General features: G+C 35.2%; 1 protein-coding gene across 1 annotated transcript; it reads right to left on the bottom strand.

The window, feature by feature from the left end:
- Positions 1–1,465: 1,465 nt before the first annotated feature.
- On the bottom strand, positions 1,466–14,250 carry LOC126701251 (uncharacterized). Its single transcript, XM_050399360.1, has 17 exons — positions 13,718–14,250; positions 13,589–13,631; positions 12,942–13,063; positions 12,312–12,419; positions 11,888–12,032; positions 11,719–11,810; positions 10,398–10,491; positions 9,778–10,270; positions 9,421–9,563; positions 8,849–9,228; positions 7,889–8,056; positions 4,727–5,017; positions 3,921–4,337; positions 3,790–3,834; positions 3,620–3,705; positions 2,308–2,398; positions 1,466–1,967 (listed from the first exon to the last, which is right to left on the bottom strand). The coding sequence occupies exons 1-17, from the start codon at positions 13,895–13,897 to the stop codon at positions 1,890–1,892; spliced, it is 2,976 nt and encodes a 991-aa protein (XP_050255317.1). The 5' UTR covers positions 13,898–14,250; the 3' UTR covers positions 1,466–1,889.
- Between the last annotated feature and the right edge of the window lie 8,814 nt (positions 14,251–23,064).

Below are 23,064 nucleotides of genomic sequence, written 5' to 3'. Positions count from 1 at the left end.
CACTTGTCCAAAACTCATTTTATGTTGAATTATCTTAAATATTAAAATGTTGAATTATGATTTATATAGTCATAGTCTTTTTCTTTTCTTTTTTTAGGAAAATTTACGGTAGTCAAAGTACATATATGTTAACCGAGAAGAAAAAAAATCTCAAAAAAGAAAGGGATATGTTAAAAAAAGAATTGACTTTTTTCACATCTTAGTATCTTATTCCCATAACATTTAAGAAATTGTTTAGAGTAAAATATTATTTTAATCCTTTATTTTTCGTCCCTAAATTATTGAAAATATTTTATTTTCTATTTTTAAAGTTTATTAAAAAAAAAATTTTGTCCTAAAACTATTGAAAATAATTTTATTTTCATCATTATTTTTGTCTATAAATTATTTTCTAAGTTTAAAGATAAAAAAAGAACTTTTTAAAGTTTAAAAATAAAATAAATAAAACCAAATTTTTGATAAAGTTTAACCAAGTCCACTGCAACACAAAAATGCACGAGAATAATGTAAAAAGAATCAATAATAAAACTCTTGACATGGAGAGATTTTTCCTTTAAAGAGATGGGTTGATTCTTATGATTTTTTTTTTTTTTTTTCCTTTTTTTTCTGCTTGAAGAAATTATCAAGTTCAGCCAAATGTGTTTTAAATTAGAAAAAACCCATGACCTTGCGAATAAATCATAAAGTAAACATCACTAGTAAATTACACGAATAACCATTTCTACTTACAATTCTAGTTCTAGCCCAACCGTTTGAAAAGATAAACAATGAAAAGTATACAGCTAAAAGACAAGAGGATTAAACAAAGAAAAGCATATTGTAACTTGTAAGAATTAAACATCGGATCGGACAGCGTCTCGTGCTTTTAGATGCAATGCCGACATGTGGATAAGGATTCTCTCTATTTGGATTTGGATAGACAAAGACCGAAAAATTCGCATCATTTATATATCACATAATTAAACATCTTTTTTTTTTTTTCTAGATAATACAGATTTTATTCACGAAAGCAAAACGAAAATGAAGATTACAATGTCAAATTAATATGTGCACGAGTTCTAAGAAACAACAAGGAATATATCCTAAGAGTCATCCACTCATGCAAAAGTCTCATTCCACTGCGTAACATCATATAAACCTTTAAATTTGTTTTATAAAAATTAAATCTTCACCATGAAATTCTATCAATTTTGAAAACAAATGATTTTATCTTCTTTTTTTTTTTTTTTTTTTTTTTGGTTTCCCACATTGTTTTCTCAAGGCTTTCAACCGGAAACAAATCACAGTTCGCGTCGGGTGGGCTCACGAAGGGGTAAAGCGTTGGCCCAAGAAATTCTTTTCAAAGTGTAGGTAGCAGGACTCGAACTAGAAAATACACCCAGTCGAGCCTAGTACAAGCACTTTGAGATCGAGAGCCCAACCAACTCGGCCAACCCCCTGAGTTATGATTTTGACATCATCAGGATAAAAAGTGGGGAGTCAAGAGTAAGCATCCCTTTATCCGTATACGCATTTAATAGAAATTAATACATCAAATGTTTTTTCAACCTATTTCTATAAGCTGCTGCTTAAAAGTTACATAGATCACATAAATGTTTTACTGACAAAAATTAAGGTGAGAATTGAGACTAACACCGATAAACCTCCTCCATTGGCTCCCTTTCCTTAAATTTTGTAGAAAACAATAGTCAATACAAAGTACATGGTTACCATCTTAACCTTATCTTGGGCTGTATGCTCCTTTTCCTCCTCTTTCTGCACCACGGCAAGGTTAGGAATCGGCACTTGTGCAAGACAAGAAATTCTCTTGCAATAGCTGAAAACAACCTCAATTTACCATCAAACCTCCAAACAGCACAGGCTGTTTATAGGGAGGCTTTTCTAGTGCTTCAAGTTAAGCTACTTCGTGTTCGAACTTTGTCTATAAGCATTTGCCTGCCTGACAAATCTTCTTCATAACCAACAACCTGCAAGAGCAAAATTTGAACACTTTCTTCACAATGGAAAACTTAAAACACCAAATACACCGCTTGGTACAGCTATATTTTCAGCTGTTGTGCCTAGAAAAAATTGAGGTTTATAAAAATTTTATTTTGAAAAACGCAGTTTCAAAACAGGATGCCAAACGGAGATGGGCTTAGCACAGGATAAGTTTTACAAATGCTAAGAGATACTGAAAAGTTTTATCTTTCCTCCCAAAGCCAATACACTACTAACACATTATTTCATACATATTAGATAATCACTGTACTTCAACCATGCAAATTGCAAACAACCAATAAAATCCAGATAAGGAATTGCTCAAACCTGAGACTCTGTTTGTGTTTCACTAAAACCATCATACATTCCTGCACTTCTATCTCCAGAAGGATTGCAAACATCATCATTTTTCCCAGTCCTGAAAAATACATCAATGCCAGAGTCAAAAGAAGAGGTAAAACAAACTGCAGACTCCAGCAAGTATGGTTTGGGGAAGGGTTATTTAATTTTGATAAATAATTTTGGTTTCTAGACCAGTCATTTTTAGGTTTGAGGACACAGTCTTGTAGACATTAGGATAACCATTTATTTAAGGAAATATTTTGCTTTTCAAGTTGGAAGTGGTCAGTTATGTCAAGAAACAAGTCCTGGGATTCAAAACCATCATAAAGTTAAGAACTATCACAGAATCATAGTGGCAGCAGCAAGTACTTTAGACAAAAATCGGATCATCGGTATTGTCAAGATCAATTATTACATAGCAGCACAACTTCAATTGCTGACATAAAGAAAATATAGAAGCACTGACAGAAAGAACCAAAGAAACACCAAAACCATGCAGTCACAAATTAGGCTATGGGGAACACCGAGGGTAGGGGACCAAACCAGTTTCCTAATGCACATACGTGAGATGAAACTCATCTTTATAAAACATCACTTGAAATACCAAGAGAGGGATATTCAACAAAAGCATGCACAGTAGCATCAATGGTAAAATCAAACTTCAGATCAGAAGAAGATCAAATAAGTACTCAGAGTTCTCCACATTAAAAATGGTAGAACCAAAATTCAGCTGAGAAGAGGATAAAATAAGTACTCAGAGCTCAGTATGACTCCAAAAATCCAAGTTTATCAGGAACACTAATCAAAGTGAGGAATTCTACTAGTAAAATCACAGTATGCTTCTATACAAACAAGATGAGATAGCACAGGATGGGAAATTAAGTCAGATAAATATCAAGCTCAACTATATAATGAAATAATTATATTGAACTAGAAAAGTAAACAAATGCTGTGAATAATTCTATTTTAATAATATCTTAACTTTTTCACCGAATTAGTTAAATATAAAAAATAATAATATAAGAACTGCAATTACTCAAAAAGAATTATCTGATGTGAATTGCTAGCGCACTTCCACTGCTACAATTTCTTATTCTTTTTTTTGTCCTTTTTGTGTGTGTATGTGTTGTGTGTGGGGGGAGGGGGGGGGGGGGGGGGGGTTGTTGTACAGTAAGGATTTTCATACTAAATCTGAAAACGTCATTCATCTCATTTGCATTCTTTATGATAAAATAATAATAAAAAAATGCAAATTTTCAATAAATTTCAACAAGCATAGGATTCTCAGAGATGTTACCTGTTTAACCAGTGTTTAGACAACCCAACGACAGAGTGAGCATCTGAATGGTCTCGACCAAGGATTGAATAATCAGATGAGAAAAGCTGTTCCATCATCAAGGACTAAAACTAATTTGGAATTGACAGTACATGAAATATGTATAAAGAATGATCACAATCTAAGGATACATTTTTATCACACCCAGTCCTTCCTGGTGAATTCTGATCATGAATCTTACAAACAAAACAGGCAGCAAAATAAGTCAACCAACAAAGTTGATTATCAACCAAGATATAAAAGAATCATCACCATTTTTTACCTTGCTTGTCTGCTCCAACAAGTCCTCAATAGCAGCAGCAACATCAGGAACAGCATGAGAAACTTCCCCATTATCTTTTGTTATGTTGTCTCCAATGGCATTCAAGTTGATGGGATCTCTTAAATGTACTTTAGAGGAAGGCAGATCCTTTTGGTCATCATCTTCCAAAAGCTTTGCCCTTTTGTTGAACACACTTGATTGTTCAGATTCTTCCTTAAAGCTGTCATTTCTGCTAAAGGTACACTGAGTTGCTGTGTTTCTTAGGTCTTGTGATTGACTAGGAAAGCAAGAGGGACTACCTCCAGATACCATCCGCACAGCTTGTGTAGGAAACTGACTCGTGGTACACAATCCTGCCTCTTGGTCTTGAACAGTGACCTCTTTTGGGCGAAATAAATCCAGAGCAACAACTTCATTCTGTCAGTAGACAAAGAACTCAAAACATATTATTATGTCTACAGTTCTAAAAAGCATGTCTTCACCACCCCCCCCCCCCCTCCCAACCCCCCAACCCCTCTAAAAAAGGCACCCACACACATACACAGTAACACTATGACCCCCCATTGTGCAGTGTGACTTCTCCCAAATTTAGAGCACTATTTTGCAAAAACCTTCTGAAAGAATTGCCTGGCTCCCCTAGGTATTCAATAGCTACCCATCTGTATAAAAGCATGAATTTGCGTGCGCACGCGCGCACACACACACAGGCACAAAGCATGCTCAAACACAAGTAAACATAAACAAATCACCTCCCCCCTGCCCCCTCCAACGCACACACACAAAAAAGACACAATATCAGAACATACCTGCCTGATACACTCATATATCCACTCTGATGTAATTGAGTGTATCCCCCATTTACGAGCAGCCTCATACTTTGGTCCATTGGTGAATTTACATAATAAATGGGTAACCTTTTTAGTAAGTTTTTCCGCAAATTTAGCTCCAAGAACAAAACACAAGTTTCTTAATAGTTGTCTATCTTTCTCCTCATATTGTGAAACACAGACTCGGAATCTCTCAAACCCAGGCAAGGGAATCCAGCAGGGAAGTGGAGAATAGAGAATGTGACTGCCAACATCCAGCAAGTATTCCTCCTTCAAAACAGATATTTTAATCCCATCAGCAATTTCCAGTAGGACAGTCTTATAAGACTTCAAAAGAAATAAGATGATGATTCATCCCTAGCTGCCATCTCCAATTACTAATAAATAAAGCTGATCAAGTAAAAGGGAAAAAACTAGAACAACAGCACATGCTGAAACAGAATAATTAAATCAGTAAAGATTAATCAAATTAGTTCATAATTCTTAATTACTATTTAAGACAACAGAATAAGGTGATGGCAGAATCTTATGAATCAGAAGAAGAAAAAATTACAGAAGGTTATAAGATGAGTGCAGTCTTGTTGCTTAACCAAAAGGGGTAATCATAGAAAATATCTGTATGCTAATCAATGTTCTCAACCCATATTCATCCTCCTTCAGATATATAGATAAAACACACTCATAGATTCTAAAGGTTTTTCTTTCAGAATTTTTTTTTATAGGTAATGAGACTTTCATTAAGGAAGCAACATACGTACAAAAGAGGAATTTATGAAGTATACAGGCTGTAGACACAAAATTTCATTACAAAAACTAAGTGAAAACAGAACCAATTGAGTCATATAACAACATAGGCGGTCTACTCAAATCCAATGACAACCAAAAGAATAATGATCCTATGAGTTGAGATTAAATCCTCTGTACAGACAATTCTTGTTCTCCATATGTCCTCCTATTCCTCTCCTTCCACATAGGCCACATTAAGCAACCAGGAACCACATTCCATACTTTATTTCTAAATGCTTTTACTATGTCGCCAACATTGAAGTAAATCTTTCACCAGCAGACATTACCCAATTTACTCCAAAGACTAGAAATATAATGTTCCATAATTTCATAGCCACTGGACAATAGAGTAGGTAAAATATTTGTTACATGATTAAACTCCCTTTTTCTAACAACTTAATAAAGTATCATGGTATTAGAACAGGTGGTCCTAAGTTCAAATCTCATCTCCACTCTACCTTCTATTTAAAATTTAAAAAACAAAAACAAAAAAACGCAGTGTTGGACCCCACTTATTAAGGGCTAGTCTGAGCTTACAAGTAAGGGATAGTGTTATAATAATGGTTAAATGATTAAATTCACTATTTGCTAACAATTGAAGCTTAGGGACAAGTGGTAGTTTATAAGAAGTAGCAAGTAATCCACAGCTTCATTCAACAACAACGACAACAACAACAAAAAGTGATCCACGGTTCCTCATTACTCTTGGAGCATTCACATCAACCTCAATGCACTGTTAGCCAAATTTGATCTAAAACCTCACTTTTGTTAGTTTAGCTAATCTACTACTCAAAGAAAATTACATCAGTGTCAATACTTTATTACTATTTCATTTAAGCATTTTTTTTCTCTCTCCAAAGATCAACATTTTTTTCGCCCCATCTTTCCCCAATTTCACATTTTCTCTCCAAACTCAGCCACCAGATTGATGCACAGATCAACTCAAGCCACACCCTTGTAACATAATACCCCCTTAACCACCAACCCATTATTATCCTTCAAGCTTGATTCCTTTTGTGAGTCTCGAACCACTAAGTACTTTTACTTCTTGCATCTAACCTCACCTAGTAGATCTATTGCATGCACCTTCCCAAGTGTCAAGTAGCATGATCATTGCACAATATCATGCTCCTTGAATCTTGGCTACGCTGTAGCACATACCTCCATGATTAATTCCATAGAACTTTTCACTTCTGAATTGTACTTTCTCTTCCATGTCATCCACCAGATCAATGTCCCACTGCCAATCGCTGCACAACCACTGCCAATTATGCGCAAGAGAGAGAGAGAGAGAGAGAGAGAGAGAGAGAATGAAATAAAAATATATATATATTTTTTGGTTTGTTGATGAACAGTACCACCATAAGTGTATTGAGGTACTGTTCATTTGTTATTTTTACACATCAAAATATTGATCCTGATGCACAGTGCTTTAGAGGGTTTAGCTATTATTTTGGCAAAATGTTAGTTTACCTAGCCTGCTATGAATGCTCTTACACAACACACCAATTTGCCAAAACCATACCCCTCTTCACCAAGTTGCCTATAGTGAGAACTTCCAACAAAATCACAAACCACATTAAGGACCTTGTTAGGTACTTTAACCCGCCAAATAGCCTTCCTAGGGAAATTCAAACAGCCAGCACCTCTCAAAACCTCATAGAAAGAGCGAGCACTAAAACATCCATCCTTACAAAATCTCCAAAACAACTTATCCTCCACACCTGTTTTGGCCCATATATAAAGAGTTCTAGCAGCCAATCATGGGCAGATTTCACAAATGTGGGATCCATTGAATTCCTCCATTGTTCATCTCAATGCAGTCCAACACCATAGCCATATAAGGATGCTGCTTTCCTATCAACACACGAAGCATCCTGCCAAAACCTAATCCTTCTACCATCACCAAAACCAAAAACCACAAATCTATAGAAAGAATCCAATCCTACTCTAATTGCCTACCAAAGACCACAACCATAAGATGAACAGCATCAACAGATTTTTCCATTTTATTTTTTTACAGAGAGTTGCGAAAAAAGAGAGGAAGACAAATAATCGGTTCCACACAAGATTAGGGCCAACCACATGTATTCTGTGTGTAGTTGATAAACCAAACAAAAAACTGTACATGTTCCTCTTTCATTCTTTCCTACCGACCAAATAAAGTAACTAACATAATAGTTGGTGGATCATGGATGCACATACATTTCGTATATTGCATATCTAGGAACTCCATTTTGGAGTTTACTGATTTAAACCTTTGTCAATTTATTATTCTAAGACATAAAATAGCTAGCAACAGCCAGTGGTCAATGTTAACAGAAAAATATGCATAAATGAATCAGTTACACATACCTCTAAACAAGACCGGATCCAGTGACTGGATACACATGTGGTTTGGGGAGCGTCTACAGACCTGGTTATTACACCATGACACTGAATGGTATAGTGCATATTTTGTTTCACAGGATCATCCACTACCTTTCCTCCTCCTTGAACTACCCATTGAACAATTTCAGCCCTCTGGGAGAAGATATCACAGTTAACAGTTAAACATATTTGAATATTCTATACCTGTCTCAAATTCATTACTGCATAATAATAATAATAAAAGAACATAAAAAATATAAATATATTCAACCCAAAAAACAAAAAATATTGAGAATCAAAAACAATTAGCAAAACCCAAAAAATGAATGCTAGTAGGTGCAAAATGAGCAATCAAGTTCTTAGAAGTTAACCAGCAAATACTTTTTCTTCTAAAATCTTACAACATATCCATAACTGATTCTAGTGTTCAAACCAATCTGTAGAATCTTATTTGATGTTTTGTAATGCCAACATGAATTAAGATACACACAAACTAAAGCCCCAGGTCTAGGTGGATTCAATGTGTGTATGCATGTATAACATTATGATGAAAATATTAAGAGGTTGATTTCAAGTTAATGGATGGAACTCAGAAGCCTAATCCAAACCCAAATTGTTTACTATAAAAGCAATATGTATTCTACCATTAAATATAGAATTCTTAACATAGCAACCAAAGACCTTAGTTTTAAGCGGGTTTGCAAGACTGCAAGTTCATGTTTCATATTCCAAGTCCTATTTACTGCACAAATTTTCTTTTTGCAACATGACATGGATACTATTTTCTAGATTTATTAAAAATACCCAGTGTACATTTCTCCTAAATTTACAAATTAATACTGACATTTACAACCACGCACATCAGTGAACTTCTAAATGGTGATAATTATGCCAAGGCCATGGTCACTGTGGTGCAAAATTGAAGTATGAATTTTAACAACTTACTCTATCCTCAGGAAAGGATTTTGAGAAGCAAAATACTCTCCCCTTGAACACACCTGATGGCTTCCCATTTTTAACACTGGAATCATGTTGTGTCTTCTGCCGACCTTTTTTTTTATCTGTCAATTGACCATTACCTTTACCATTTATAACAGGAAGTTGACTTTGCTCAGAAAATTTTGCCGTTGCTTTAAGAGAACTGTCTCCGTTCGTGTTGATTTCTGACCTCTCTTCTTTGTTTTTCTCCAATGACGGCAATCCAATTCCAGAGTTCCTATTCCCCAGTACCTGATCGGATGACATGCTAGGATGAGCTGTGGAGTTTTTACTTTGATTTAAGCTGGCTACTCCAATCACTGCTCCTTTTGTGGAGAAGACAGAATCTATGTGATCACAATTTACAAGTTAATATGAAGATGTATAACATACTTCAAAGCATATAGTTGACAAGTACCAATCAAACAGATGAAAGAAATAAAAACAGCCCAAATAACAACATGAGTCCGGCTTAAATTAGGATGTGAAATTTAAAACACACACACAAACCAGGATTTCTCATATAGAAAAAAGCAAACCTTTTGGAAGAAGTAGATCATAGGCTATGTATCTCTGTAGAACAGGGATCTCTTTCTTTTCGCAATCACAATCCTCTAGCCAGGTGGGTTTAACTACATAAATGACACCCAAAGCTGCAAGGCTCCTTACCTCCTTTTTCTCACTAAAAAATTACAAAAGCAAGTGAGAGATGAAGCTAATACAAATAAGGGAAGATACTTCCCCAACTCAGCAAGAATAATAGAGAGCCAATGCAAATAAAAGGAATATCACATTTATGTCATAAGTCACCACACTAGCAAGGGACCTTAAAGAATTGCATAAAGAAAGAGCCAAAAAATTGCATACTCTTTTCACTAAAAAGAGTCAGCACTTACATCTCTGAAGGAGATCCAACTACTATGTGTGTCAATTTATCATTGAATGACATATACCGGGATCCTCCACCTCTACGCACCATACTAACTAGTTTACGCATTTCAGAAACTTCAAAGCCAACAAGTAATATTCTACACTCTGACAAGTATAGATCACCATCTTCAGATTGAGAGTCGTTGGCAACAAAACCATCAAGGCTTGTTTCATTTTTGCGCTGCATGGTAGGTTTTTCAAAATCCCCCTCCTTAACAAAGACAGGAGGATCCGAAAAAGCAGAAGACACATTCTGCGACAGAGTGGCTTCTACATCTGAATCCGCAAACCCAATGCTGGGAGCAGCTTGAGAGTTTAAATCTTCCGATGTGGATGGCACAGACTGTGAATTTCCAATACCCTTGTCTAGGCTATGCTGTAGAGTCAGGCGATTCCTTACATTTTTATTTGAAGATACAGAACCACCCTGAACAGGATAGGAGTCCTCATTTAAACAAGCTATTCATCCAAGAAAGAAATTAAAGGTCAGATACAATGTGCAAAAACCATGACAAAGAGAAATACAATATGCTGTGAATTTAAAGGCACCAGAAGATATATAACATCTTATGAAAGAAAGTACCACCTCTTCTAGCAATGGATTGATAGAACCATTTCCGAGTTACAATATAAATATGACCCCATCGTCGGGCAACCTTGTATTTGTCACCTTCAGCAGCTTAAGAATAGTCAAGAGCACAAAGGTACATACACTAAAACTATATTGAAGAATTCCAAAACTCAAATAGTGATAGGTGTGGATAAAAAGATACCTTGATAAGTAATAAAAAAATTATTAAGCCAAAAAAAAAAAAAATCATGCAAAGGAAGCCGATAGAGTATACTGGATGTGTAGATAAATAGATATTGAAATATAGTTTAGGTGACAATGGCATGCTCACTAGATGAGTTAAGAGAAAAACACCACATGCTGTAGCAGTGTGAAAAGAAACCATTAAACCAGTTGAGTGAACCAAACCAACCGACCAAATTGAGCAGCTTGGTTTGATTTTTTAGGTTGATTGATTCAAATTGGTGTATAAAGAATCCTAATAGTTTCAGTTCATTTAGTGGTCAACCAATTAAAAATAACCAAACTAAACTTAACTGCCTATACCATATATTTTTATGTTTTGGGCCAAGACTCAAGATCATTTTAATTTTTTTTAGTATTGAACGCTGTCTAATTACAATAGCTAATTAAAAAGTAAGAGGTTCTTAAATTTGGAGCCACAAAAAGGCAAATACCATTCAGGCCTTGATTTTTAAATTACTTGAGCCTTGAATTTCAGAGTGGCCCAACTATAGGCCCACATGTATGAAATCAAACTGATCATATGGATCATAATCAGTTTGAATAGATTATGTTCATTAGGTATTTTTGGTTTCGTCTCATTATCATTTCTACCAAACTGACAAGATCAGTTTGGTTGAAAACTCCACCTCCAAACTGACTAACAAACACCCCGTCATATAGAGCGTGCAAAGCTGGGATTGTAGTTGTCACCTAGGGGAGTGCAAGATGCAACAACAATAAATTCCATGTTAAATAACATTTAATGTTTTTAAAGTCAACCATTGATGAAAGTACTCATAGTCTTGTCAAAAATTCACTTATGCAGCTAGAATGGGAAATAATCTGGAGATACTTTAGCTAGTTCAGGGGATGCCCAAATGTATAAGTTTTTATACACCCTCGAACCAAAAGGGCACAATGATATCGTATGTAGAATGTGGCAGACACAGCAGAATGACAAAATAAATTTATGCTGTCAACCCATAAGGCTGCAACAATGCTTTGCTAATAAAATTGAGAAGGGTACTTTATTACTGTCACACTGATAGAAACAAATGTTCAAGCAATTCAATACCAAAGCATTTCTTTCAAGAAAACATGATAAGGATATATCACAAATCAAATGTGTGCACTTCTTGGTCAGTTCAGCAGAATATTTTCCACCATTTTGTGTAATAAGCTTTTCAATCTCCTTTCGCTCATCTGAGATAAACAAACAGGTTAGCCCCACAAACAAATAATTTATTATAAACAGAAGAAAAAATAGCCAATATCACAACCTGCTGGAATTTGGGTCACACAAATTGTCAATCCAGAAAAAGGAAGAACTCTGAATGATTCCTGAGGAACAACACGGTGCTCATTCCAGCATTGATGCAACCACTCAATTGTGACAATTGGTTTCTTCAGAATATTTAAAGCCCACTGAAAATGTAAAGATTATTAAATAAAATCAGTGATTGCATCCCATCAATGTATGGAATCTACAACACGTGACACATATACAAATACAAATTTCTACAAGAACTCCAACTGATACATCCCACCCAACTCTAATAAACAACAGACGAACAGTACCATGTAGCACACCAAACACCTCAAAGTGACTGCAACACTTCCTTTTTCTTTTTCTTCTTTTGAAGAGTAAATTGCAGAAAATTGTCATCATGTAATTTCAATTATGGAGCAACACAAATACCAAACCTTGTATTTTGCAGCCAGAACATTCTTCACAATGACAAAGCTAACATCCAGAGATGCTTTAGGATGCAACACTCCTCCCATTGCTGTTACTAATGTTTCTATTTTAACCTGAGAAAGAGAGAGAGGGATTTAAGTGCAAGTAAGTGAAAATGAGGAAAATCACATGTGGGATACTAAATACAAACATACTTAATTAGAAATTATCAACAATAATAAAAGAGAATGATGAGAAAAATCACACATTCCTTTACTGCTTTTTATTTTTTTCAAAACTTTTATGTATATACATAATATGTTTTGGCTAAAAATGGCACACCAATCAAAACAGTGCCAGTACTAATACAAGGCCGTCAAAAAGACAAAGCCATTTGATGGCTTTAATTAGTTCTTTTTAATTGCGAACAATAGAAAAGTGCATGAGAAGCAAAGAGCAACACCAAGAGATATGAAAATGTGGCAAAATTCCAGAGTTAGAGGCCTTTCCAGGCATGCCCCCTGCTTGAATTATATTAAAAAAAGCATATACTAAGAAAACTTTTGGGACTAAAAAGGTCTTAGTACAGGTGCCACTTTTTTAAGCAGTTCATACATAAAGTTTAGAAATACATACACGTACCATAAGCATGGTACCTTTTCATCCGCCTCAAAACCAGATGCGAGTACTTTGACACCATCCATTGCAAAGCAACAAGTGTACCCTTGTTTAGGCAAAGCTCTATTCTCTTTTGCACAGGAAAGAACACATTGAGGACCTACCCAACAAACAAATGAACATCAAAGTCAGCAACCGTTTTGTTTTCCAATCAAGAAATGAAACTAACAACCCAGCTATAGAACCATTAAAAGTAAACCTTTACATGAGTAACCATATAGTTCATAATCCAAACAATCAAAAGAAAAAAAAAATAAAAAAAATAACAACAACATTCCCCGAGTTAATGCCCCTAATACATTCCAAAATCAAGCCAATACCCAAATCCCAATAAGCTCACAGTGAAAAGTGTTTAAATAATCACTAAATATTACAGGCTCAAAATAAGTAAAAAAATAAAAAAGACTTGACAACAATATTATGGAAAATATGCACAGAGGAACTGCTGCTAATGCAGATAGAATGTAACTTTATGGGGTAAAATTCAAATTCTAAAATTTCAAGGAGGTAGAATTCAAAGGACCCCAAATTGAGAAACTTAACCAAAAAGAGCTCAGAAATCACAACCTATATTGACATAAACAAAATTCCCAAAACGGTAGCATTGTAAAGTGAAAAAGCATACCAAGTAAATTGCAACCTTTGGCTCTAAGGTCCAGAAATTTCTCCTGCAAACGAGAATTGAAGCATGGAAATGAGAAATTGAAGTGAAAAAAGAAAAAGAAAAAAGAAAAGAAAGAGAACACAATAATACGTGATCGGGGGAAGAGATGATGTGGTAATCGTTAGGGGCGGAGCGAGAAGGGTCGCAGCAGAGGAAGACGTCGGCGCCGTTATGCTTGAGGGCGTCGTGAAGCGTGTCGAAGATTTCAGGAGGCACCAGGTTGCGCGACATGAACACATTGGCACCCTTGAATGTCTTCGTCTTCATCATCTTCCTACTCTCTCTCTCTCTCTCTATCTCTCTCTCTCTCTCGCTACTCAACAATCGCTACCTCACTGACTCACTGAGAGAGTCTGAGTGTTTGGATAGAAATGGAAACTGAATTTTTCCAGAGAGAGATTGGGAAGTTAGGTTTTTGAATTGAAATGGAGAGTGAGAGAATTGGGAATGGGAACAAACAACAAAGGAAAGGCCAATTTTAAAAACGCGGGAACGGGGGTTTTTGCTTTGGTGAACTGATTCTGGTGTTGCTCATGTCCATCCTTTTCTCATGGACTTTCACCGGTATTTGCTGCTAGCTAGGGTTAGATGGGTTTGGAGTTTGGAAATTTGATGGATCGTACTGTTTTTTTTTTTTAATAAAAAAGGTGGAAAGAGAAAGATCACACTTTTGTTAGATATGTGGCGGACAAACATACAAGCTGATGGATCCAACCCCACCTTGGCCCAATATCTTTTTTCTTTTTCTTTTTTGTTTGAGATGAGGCTTTATGTAAACCCATAAAGTTTCTAATTATCCCGAAGGCATTTTTTTTAAAGAGATATTTAACTTATGGTGTCTTCTATTTTATCATCAGATTAAGATATCAATCAATTTTTAGTGTAGGTAGAAATTAAATCTCGAATATCGTATTCAACCATATAAAATTTTACCAATTAAGCTAATTGGAACCCACCCAAAATCAAATATTAAGTGTATAAAAAAAATAGTAATAGATAATGTACGGCACCGTGGTAGATTTGAACAAACGACTTGTTAATTTTTCTTTAGAACTAGTGCTTAATTTAGAAACTTTAGAGGGTGCTTAGATTGATGAAAATTGAGTTATATAACTCAATTTTTATCACCTAAAACTCAAAAAATGTGAGGCCCATCGAAACTTAGAACCTATTTGGTGAGTAAGTTCAAACTCACATTTTCATTTTTAAACAACATTACACATTTTTCACACTCATCCACAAATATTTAAAAATATTCTAAATAATAATTCTCAAACTACTCTACCAACCCTTTGATATTTGGACTACTTTTTTTATGAAACTATTTTTTAGTTTTGAATTATGAATTTCAATGGCACTCTTGTAAATACTCAGTCTTGGTGGGGCTCGTAGCAGTGTATGGTCAAATCACTTTGTGTCGTGTGAGACTATTGGGCACTTTCAGACCCAGTGTAACTCTATGTTTTATTTTCTTTTTTCTTTTCAAACAGCTTTCCTCTTTTTCACGCTTACACCCATCACACACCCACCTTCTTCTCTTTACTTTTTCATTTTCCTCCACCTCCTCTCATTCCCAAACCCATTGATTTCCTAAATTCCAAATTGAAAATGGCAAATACACAGTACAAACCCAAAATCTCGGAAGAATTTCATCCCTGCATCGAAGAAGTTTGTACCGTAGGTTGCCTCAAAAACAGATAGGTATAGAGCAAGAGAGACAGAGAGAGGGGGCGGCTGAGAAAATTATTGTATCTTGGGTTGAATCAGTGTCAACCAAGAAGATTCTAGTTGGAGATCCGTGCTCTCTCGCCGAAAAAGATGATCTGAATCAGAGGAGAGAGAGGTTGAGAAAGCAAAGAAAATGAGTATGTTTCAGCTAGTACAGTAAATAGATCCCACCACTTTATGCAAAAAATTGAGTTAACAAAAAGAAAAAATGTCAACAAAAAGAAAAAGGGTCTTTGGGCTGGGCTCAATAAAGAGACGGGCGGGAGAGGCGGGCCAAACAGTGCCTTAAAATAGTTCGATTATAGGATCTGCCAGAAAATCTTGTGGCAGAGTCTTGAGCATGGTGTGGACAGAGGTTTCAGTTTCAAGGTGTTCCTTCGGCCACAGGCAGTAGGAAGGGAAGCTAAACAGTGTTCAACTATTTGGGTCAAAAATAAAAAATTAATTGCTAAAATCTGGTCAAATTTTTTTTTTTGGCAGAATGTTGGGGCGTAGGGCCTAACCCATGAGACTATGAAACTACTAAAAATGCATAATTTAAAAAAATTAAAAATGCAATTAGTATGGTGAGAGAACTGTAAAAGTTACGGTGGAATTCTTAAAATAAAAAAAATAAGAAAAATGAAATTATGATGTACAAATGTCTAAGCATTGAACATAATCTTGAGAGGAGAGTTGCAAACTATTTTATCATAATGAATTTTTCCACGTTGTATAATGCGTTATTGTTTTATTATGAGATTGCTTGAAATTATTCCCACGAGCATATATAAAGGTTAGTCCGTTTGGACTAGACCAACATCACATTGCCATTCTTGAACAAAAAGAAGCAGCAATTTAGGGCAGTAAACGTTCATGAGCTTTATCGAATAGTGCACGTTCAAGTTTAACTTATCAGGAAAAGTCAAAAGCTCTAATTTGGCTTGAACTCATGATAAGGTTAAAAATAGTGTTTGAACTTGAGATTTTGGAAAAGCCCAAAAGCTTGAACTTGGCTTGATTAGTCAAGCCAAGCTCAAACTTAATATCAAGCTTAGGTCAAGTTTTTGAACTTGAGATCTAAAAAAATTATATTATCAAATTAAATTTTATCATGCATCTAGTCCTATTTATGATTAGCTATTATTCAAATTAAAATTCTACATAATTAAATTTATTCATTCACTATTCCTTGTTTACAGCTTTAGCAATTGTTCAAAATACAATTTTTACATTCACTTTAGATGGTGAAGAACTAGAAAAATATTTGTTTGTAATTATTATGAATGAGATAATACTAAGAGCATTAGCATTGGAAAATGCTAATGCTATATGTAAGGTGTATTTAGCATTTTAAGTTTCAAAACATCTTACATCCCGGAATGCTAAAGGCAAGTATTGTAAATTTTTTACAATACTTGCTACAGTGCAATTCTAAAGATATCTTTAGAATTGCACTGTAGCAGTATTCTAAAACTAATAATAATATTTTAATCCTATTTTCCCCCGAAATTTCTCTCTCTCCCTCATTATTTCTGTTATATCTTCTCTCTCTCTTCCTTTCTCTCTTTCTCATCTGCTCTCTCCTCTCATTAGAACCGAACATGCTCCTCCTCCCACCATCAACATAACACATCACAGTGGAGGAAACATTGATCTAGGTTGATCAACGATGGAGGAAACGTTGATCTAGCAGCGGCAGTGGCGGCGGTTTCTGGGTTTTGATCGGGCTTGATTTGGGTTTTTTTTTTTTTTTTTTTCCTGTTGTGATCGGGGTTGATCGGCGGTGTCTGGGATTTTGGTGGTTGATTTGGGTTGATCAACGCGGCGGTGTCTAGGTTTGGGTTGATCAACACGGCGGTGTCTAGGTTTTGATCGGGTTGATCTGGGTTTTTTTTTTTTTTTTTTTTTTTTTTCCTGTTGTGATCGGGGTTGATCGATGGTGTTTGGGTTTTTGTTCCGGTGGGATTTTGGTGGTTGATTTGGGTTGATCAAGCGGCAGTGTCTGGGTTTTGATTGGGTTTTTTTTTTTTTTTTTTTTTTTTTTTTTTTTTTTTTTTTTTTTCTGTTGTGATCGAGGTTGATCGGCGGTGTTTGGGTTTTTGTTCCGGTGGGATTTTGGTGGTTGATTTGGGTTGATCAAGCGGCGGTGTCTGGGTTTTGATTGGGTTGATCTAGTTTTTTTTTTTTTTTTTTCCCCTGTTGTGATCGGGGTTGATCGACGGTTTCTGGGTTCATGAGTTCCTCTGCGTTCATCAATGGCTGCAGGCCTGTTGAAATAAGTTTGGGTTTTCTAATTATGTAATGTGTATGATGAGAGGCTAAAGCATTTTGGTGGTGGTGGTGTGGTGATTGATGATGGTGGAGCCGTGGAGGTGGTGGTGTGGTGATTGATGATGGCGGAGCCGTAGAGGTGGAGGTGTGGTGTGGTGGTGGTGGTGTGGTGATTGGTGATGGTGGAGCCGTTGGAATCTAGAAAAAAGTGACGGTTGGAAAGCAGTAGTAGGGAAAGATTAAAAAATAATATTTTAATAAGAATAGAGTTTTGGGATGTGGAGGTATTGTAAAATAAGATGGTATAATGATAAAGTGAGTTTTTAGAATGGTAAAATAGGATAACATTAGCATTTTCCAATGCTAATGCTTTAACATGTTTCATAACTTTACTTTAGGTGATTGATTGGGAAGGATCATATATGACCCACTTAATTAATTTATTTATTTTTAAATGTAGTTATAGTCTAAAGTGGTTCTTGGTCAGTTTAAAGGGAAAGAAAAAATTAAGGTAATAGGTAGTGATTCTATGTTGGTCATGTCATTACTAAGATATGTGTAATGAGTATATTTAGCTAACACATATAAACTTTAAATGAGTCTATGATTGGATTGTTTTGTATTAAACCTAATAGCTCACGAGCTTGTTCGTGAACAAATTTCTGCTCGACTTGTTTATTAAACAAGCCTAAAATTAAGACTCAAACTTAACTTATTTATAAATAAACAAATATGAACGAGTTTTTTATCGAGTCGAGTCCGAATTGTTCATGATCGGCTTGGTTCATTTATAACCCTAAACAACAGAAAGAGTGAAAGACATCAAAATCAAACAGAAAATGGAGAAACAATAAAATTCAAGCAATTATGAAATAATAGCACCACAAAATTATGGACCCAGTTCTGAACCTTGTCTTCCCTGACTATAATTAGCAGAGAAAATAACTTCTTCCATGAAATGCATATTGAACAATGATGGAAAGATCACAATATATGGAAGAAAAAACTACAAATCATGGAGCATCATACAAGAGCAAAACGATCACAAATGTTGCTTCTTCTTTTTGTAAGTGCAAATTCAGCCAACAAGTTACAAGCTTTACTCTTCATATGGTTAATTTTCTGCTTTAGACTTGAAAAGTTGAGACTTGAGAGTATTAACTCTAAAGTTTTAAGGATTATTAGAAGCTCACCTTGTACAAAGGATAGAATAACAGATTTCGATAACATGTTAGTTTGAAAAAGAAAGAAAAACCTATGAAATTCTTCCCACTTCAAAGTTGAGCTCTAGTTGCATACATTGTCTAAGATCTCAACAGAAGGGGAGCCAAAATAAAAAATAAAAAAAGAAGAAGAAGAGCAAAATCCCTTTTTCTTCTTCTTAAATTTCATTTTGCTACTGCTAGTTCATTCATCTAGTAGTACTAATTTCTAGTAGACAATGATGATTAGCAGAAAAACCCGAAATTGCCATTATCAAAGTTGAGAGCATAACTAAAGGGGTCATAGTTGAAGCTGAACCTCTTCTGCTCCTTGGCCCGGTGGCTCTTCACTTGTCTCCTAACTTCAGCTCTAACCCTCCAAAACAAGCTTCTCAATTTCCTCTTCCCGCGCAGAACCACCACATTTGGATCAAAGCAAAACTCAATCACGCACATTTTTTTTCCTTTCACCACTCCCTTTGACCCAAATGCACAAATGCAAGAAAAACAACCAAAGCGCAGGAGGAGCATAGTTTTAGTGGGGGCCGGGGTCTTATTAATATCATGCAGTGAGTGAGACTGAGCATGGTAAAAAGTTAAAGTGTGCATTTTTTTTTTATGGGGGTTGGTGAAGCTGAAACTGAAAGCTGTTTGTGTGAGCGTGTGGCAGCAATTGAGACAGACTTTTATATATATATATATATATATGTATGTATGTATGTATGTATTTCTCTCCATGCATTGTGCTGTCGCTCTTGAGAACTCTACGGTGCTGTCTGTCTCAAAGGGTATATACGAGGGAAGGGAAGGCATAACTCTGTCACATTGGTAAGACCGTAAGAGAGATAAATTGAGAAGAATAGTATCACTACTGCTCCTACTAATAACTGGGCAAAAAGATATTGTCAAGGACTTTTTCTCTTCTCTCTTTTTCTCCTTGTTGAAGAAGTTTGTTTTAAAATGTCAAATAACAATAAGATTAGGAGAACTTTTGAAAGCACTATAGAATATAGATACCATCAAACATGCATTGATTGGATAGATGGATTTGCTTTTGAGTTTGATGGACAGATGATACATGTTTGGTGTTAAAAACAAATTGGTAATTATCCATATATATTTATATGGACAAAACTAATATTGTTCTAATTATAATTTTAATGTCAGTTGTGATGAAAAGAAAATGGTGAAATTGAGTTTCTAGCATTTTTCATGTCAAATCAAAATGTTTTACAGTTTTAAGATATTTGTCATTAAAAAAGGATATATTTCACTATGCAAATAAAAAGTTAAATCTAAATGAGTATCCAATGTAATGTTATATAAAATTTTAAATAATGTGGTATTCTGTACTTTGCCAAAAATATAAATTCTGTCATACTTTTTTGTATTTGACTATATACATCATTAATCACAATTTGACATGTATTCTTCCTACTTTCTTAAAAAAAAAAAAAAAAAAAGTATTGTAATCTAAGAAATAATTTCTTTACGGTCTCACCTTTTTTTTTAGTGAATTCTTCTTTCATAGCAGTCCTATAACTGATAAGTATTCTTTGGTTGTTAGAAGCAAAAACAAGCGAACATGAATAATTGACTAAACTTACGGATCAGCCACATTTGTTTGCTTTTAATTGCAGCTTTATTCGAAAGTAGTACATTTTAACTCATTGTAGAAGAGGGCATCAGGTATATGTTTTCTCTCTCTCACAGTTGGTGAGTCTCACTCCACTGAAGAGTAGGACCCACTAATTGTGAGAGAAAAGAAGCATCATTGGGTGTATCTTCTAATGAAACAAATATGGTTCAACTTAGCTAATAATGACATAAAAATCAGTAAGTGTAACAACTATGAAGCCAGCAAAAAATACCACAAAAAGGATGCGCAACTCAGTGCTACTGCTAGTCATTACTCATTACCCATTATTCAAGATTGAGGGACCTATATATGTTTCACACACTGTTTAGTTTGTGAGTAGCTCATGTCTTGCGTTCACCTGTACTGCTGTACATTGTGATTTGTGAACAACTTTGTATGATTGTATCACTTCTCTCTTTCTTTTTTCAATTGTATGATTGTATCACAGACCTATGTAACACTTGCATCATTTATTATCTGCTTTCTCCCTTTTTTTTAAAATTTTTTATTTATTTATAATTATCTAACAAAACATGTGCACGCATTAAGCGCCCTTCTAATCTGAAAAGTGATTACACTTGTGACATGTAAATTCCACAAGTACTGCCAAAGCATTTTTGGCCAATGTGAAAGCAAGATTATGGTGTGTGTGAATAATTCTGGTCAATGACAATGAGGGTCAAAGTAGCTACCACACAGGCTGATATTTTGTAGTCTTATGCCAAAGTAAATATGATTTTTTTTTTTTTTTTTTAAATTTGAAGTAAATATGGACTTGATTAAAGAGAACCTTGTGTATATTTATACTTAAGTTAGCAAAGGAGAAATGGGCAAAGAATCTTTATATTGCTTCTATTTGCTATGGTCGAACTGTTTCATGAACTGCCAGACTTTCTTTTGGGATGGAACTCATGTTATCTTGACCTCTCCCTTGTATGACCCATGAAACCGGCTCTTAACATCCACTGCTCCTTGTTGGGAACCAAGGATCCACTCAAGGCAAATTTACCAATCATGGCATTTTGGAGTCGATGTATGCTAAACTCTTCTCTATATTGCCGACATCACATGGCATCTCTTACAAACACCAGTGCACTGTCTTTCAATTGTGTCAAAATGCTTGAGAGGCTAATTTTAAATCATATATGTCCACCTGGGATGGGGGTTTGACCTATCATTAAAAGTTTGTATAGTTTTGAACAATAATCACATGGTTGAAGGCACGTGCACAGGTCAATCTGATTATTGATGGTATTTTCAGAACGTAAATTTATGATTTTGCTGGGGGCTCTAGACATTCTCAGCTGTTCAGCCTGTACTTAGTCCTTTTTTTTTTTAAGACCTCCCTTTTGGACTTGAAGATATTTCTGAGATGTATGAATTTGACCTGAAAGAAAGTGATTGTACACTTTTGAGTAACAGTTTGTAATTGTCTCTTTAATATTATTGCTCTTCATGACTTATCAAAAAAAAAAAAGTTAGCAATGTGCCGCATGAAATTTCATTGGTTAGATAGAAATGGATATTGTGTTACATTAAAGTGACGCCCAGTGTCTATGTTAAATTAATTTTTGAAAAAAAAAATATAACTTTTAATAATAACTTTCTCTCATAGTGCTAAATTGTGAAAACAGGGACAATTTGAAGAAACACAAACAGAAATTAAGGCAAGCAAGAGAGGGAAAATGTGAGAAAGTGTCAGAGAGATTTGAGAGTAATTCTAAAATAGGAAAGGTATACTAAATTTCATTGATTTCTATGGTGGGCCTTTCTGAGATTATGGGCTGGGCTGCCTCTTGCCACACTACGGCCCAAAGGTTCTGGGTAGGAGAGTCAGGACTAGTTCAATTGCAACTCACCTTAGACCGGCTTGTGCGCAAACTAAAGTCCCTTTGTCAAAACTTTGGTCACATGCCCATTGCAAGTGAGACTGTTACAAAAGAGTTATGGCAGGCAAATACAATATGACAACAATAAAAGAAATATATTTGCTATTAGACAGAATAAGTAAAGGATTCTCAATCAAAATAAAGAAAGAGAATGGCACAACACCAAGAAATACATTATAAATGAAATGGCAAAGGCAAAAGAGAAATAATACTAGTACTTAATTAATAAAAGCAAGGAAGGAATGGCTAGTATGCCGTACTTAGTTGCAGTACGGGACTAAGACCAAGGAGGGAACCGCTCCCTCAATGTGAATAACCTCTCAGTAAGATCCTATTATAGAAATTTCCCACTTTGAGATAACGGGTCTAAATGGCTTATGACCAGAAAATCCTTAATCCTTAACAGAGGATAGGCTTTTAGAGGGAGAGAAGGGGTTAGAGTATTGGTGCATGCTTGTCATTCTATTCTCTCTCTGTTTTTCTTCTTAACTTTCTCTTTCTTTCTTCTCCATTTTGTTACTCTGCTTTTCCCACTCTTTTCTTTCTAGTTCTTACTAATGTGTTATAGTGGTGATTGTTGTTGTTGTTGTGAATCTCTTGTTATGATTGTTGTTGTTGTTGTGAATCTCTCATTATGATTGTTGTTGTGTTGATCCCCCCTACTGTGCACGGTGGAGGTTCCTTATATACTGTCTGTCGCGACCAATTTTTACCATTTTACTCCTT

This window comes from Quercus robur, chromosome 9 (genome assembly GCF_932294415.1).
Source record: "Quercus robur chromosome 9, dhQueRobu3.1, whole genome shotgun sequence".
Lineage (NCBI taxonomy): Eukaryota > Viridiplantae > Streptophyta > Magnoliopsida > Fagales > Fagaceae > Quercus > Quercus robur.
This window is presented reverse-complemented; position numbering and strand designations above follow the sequence as displayed.

What these genes read in the sequence shown, in the direction of transcription:
- LOC126701251 (XM_050399360.1), bottom strand. Translation starts at nt 13,897, where the DNA reads ATGATGAAGACGAAGACATTCAAGGGTGCCAATGTGTTCATGTCGCGC. An exon ending in TGTGACCCAAATTCCAGCAG is followed by an intron (nt 11,811 to 11,887) that starts GTTGTGATATTG and finishes TGTTTATCTCAG; the next exon opens with ATGAGCGAAAGGAGATTGAA. An exon ending in GGATCCGGTCTTGTTTAGAG is followed by an intron (nt 5,018 to 7,888) that starts GTATGTGTAACT and finishes TCTGTTTTGAAG; the next exon opens with GAGGAATACTTGCTGGATGT.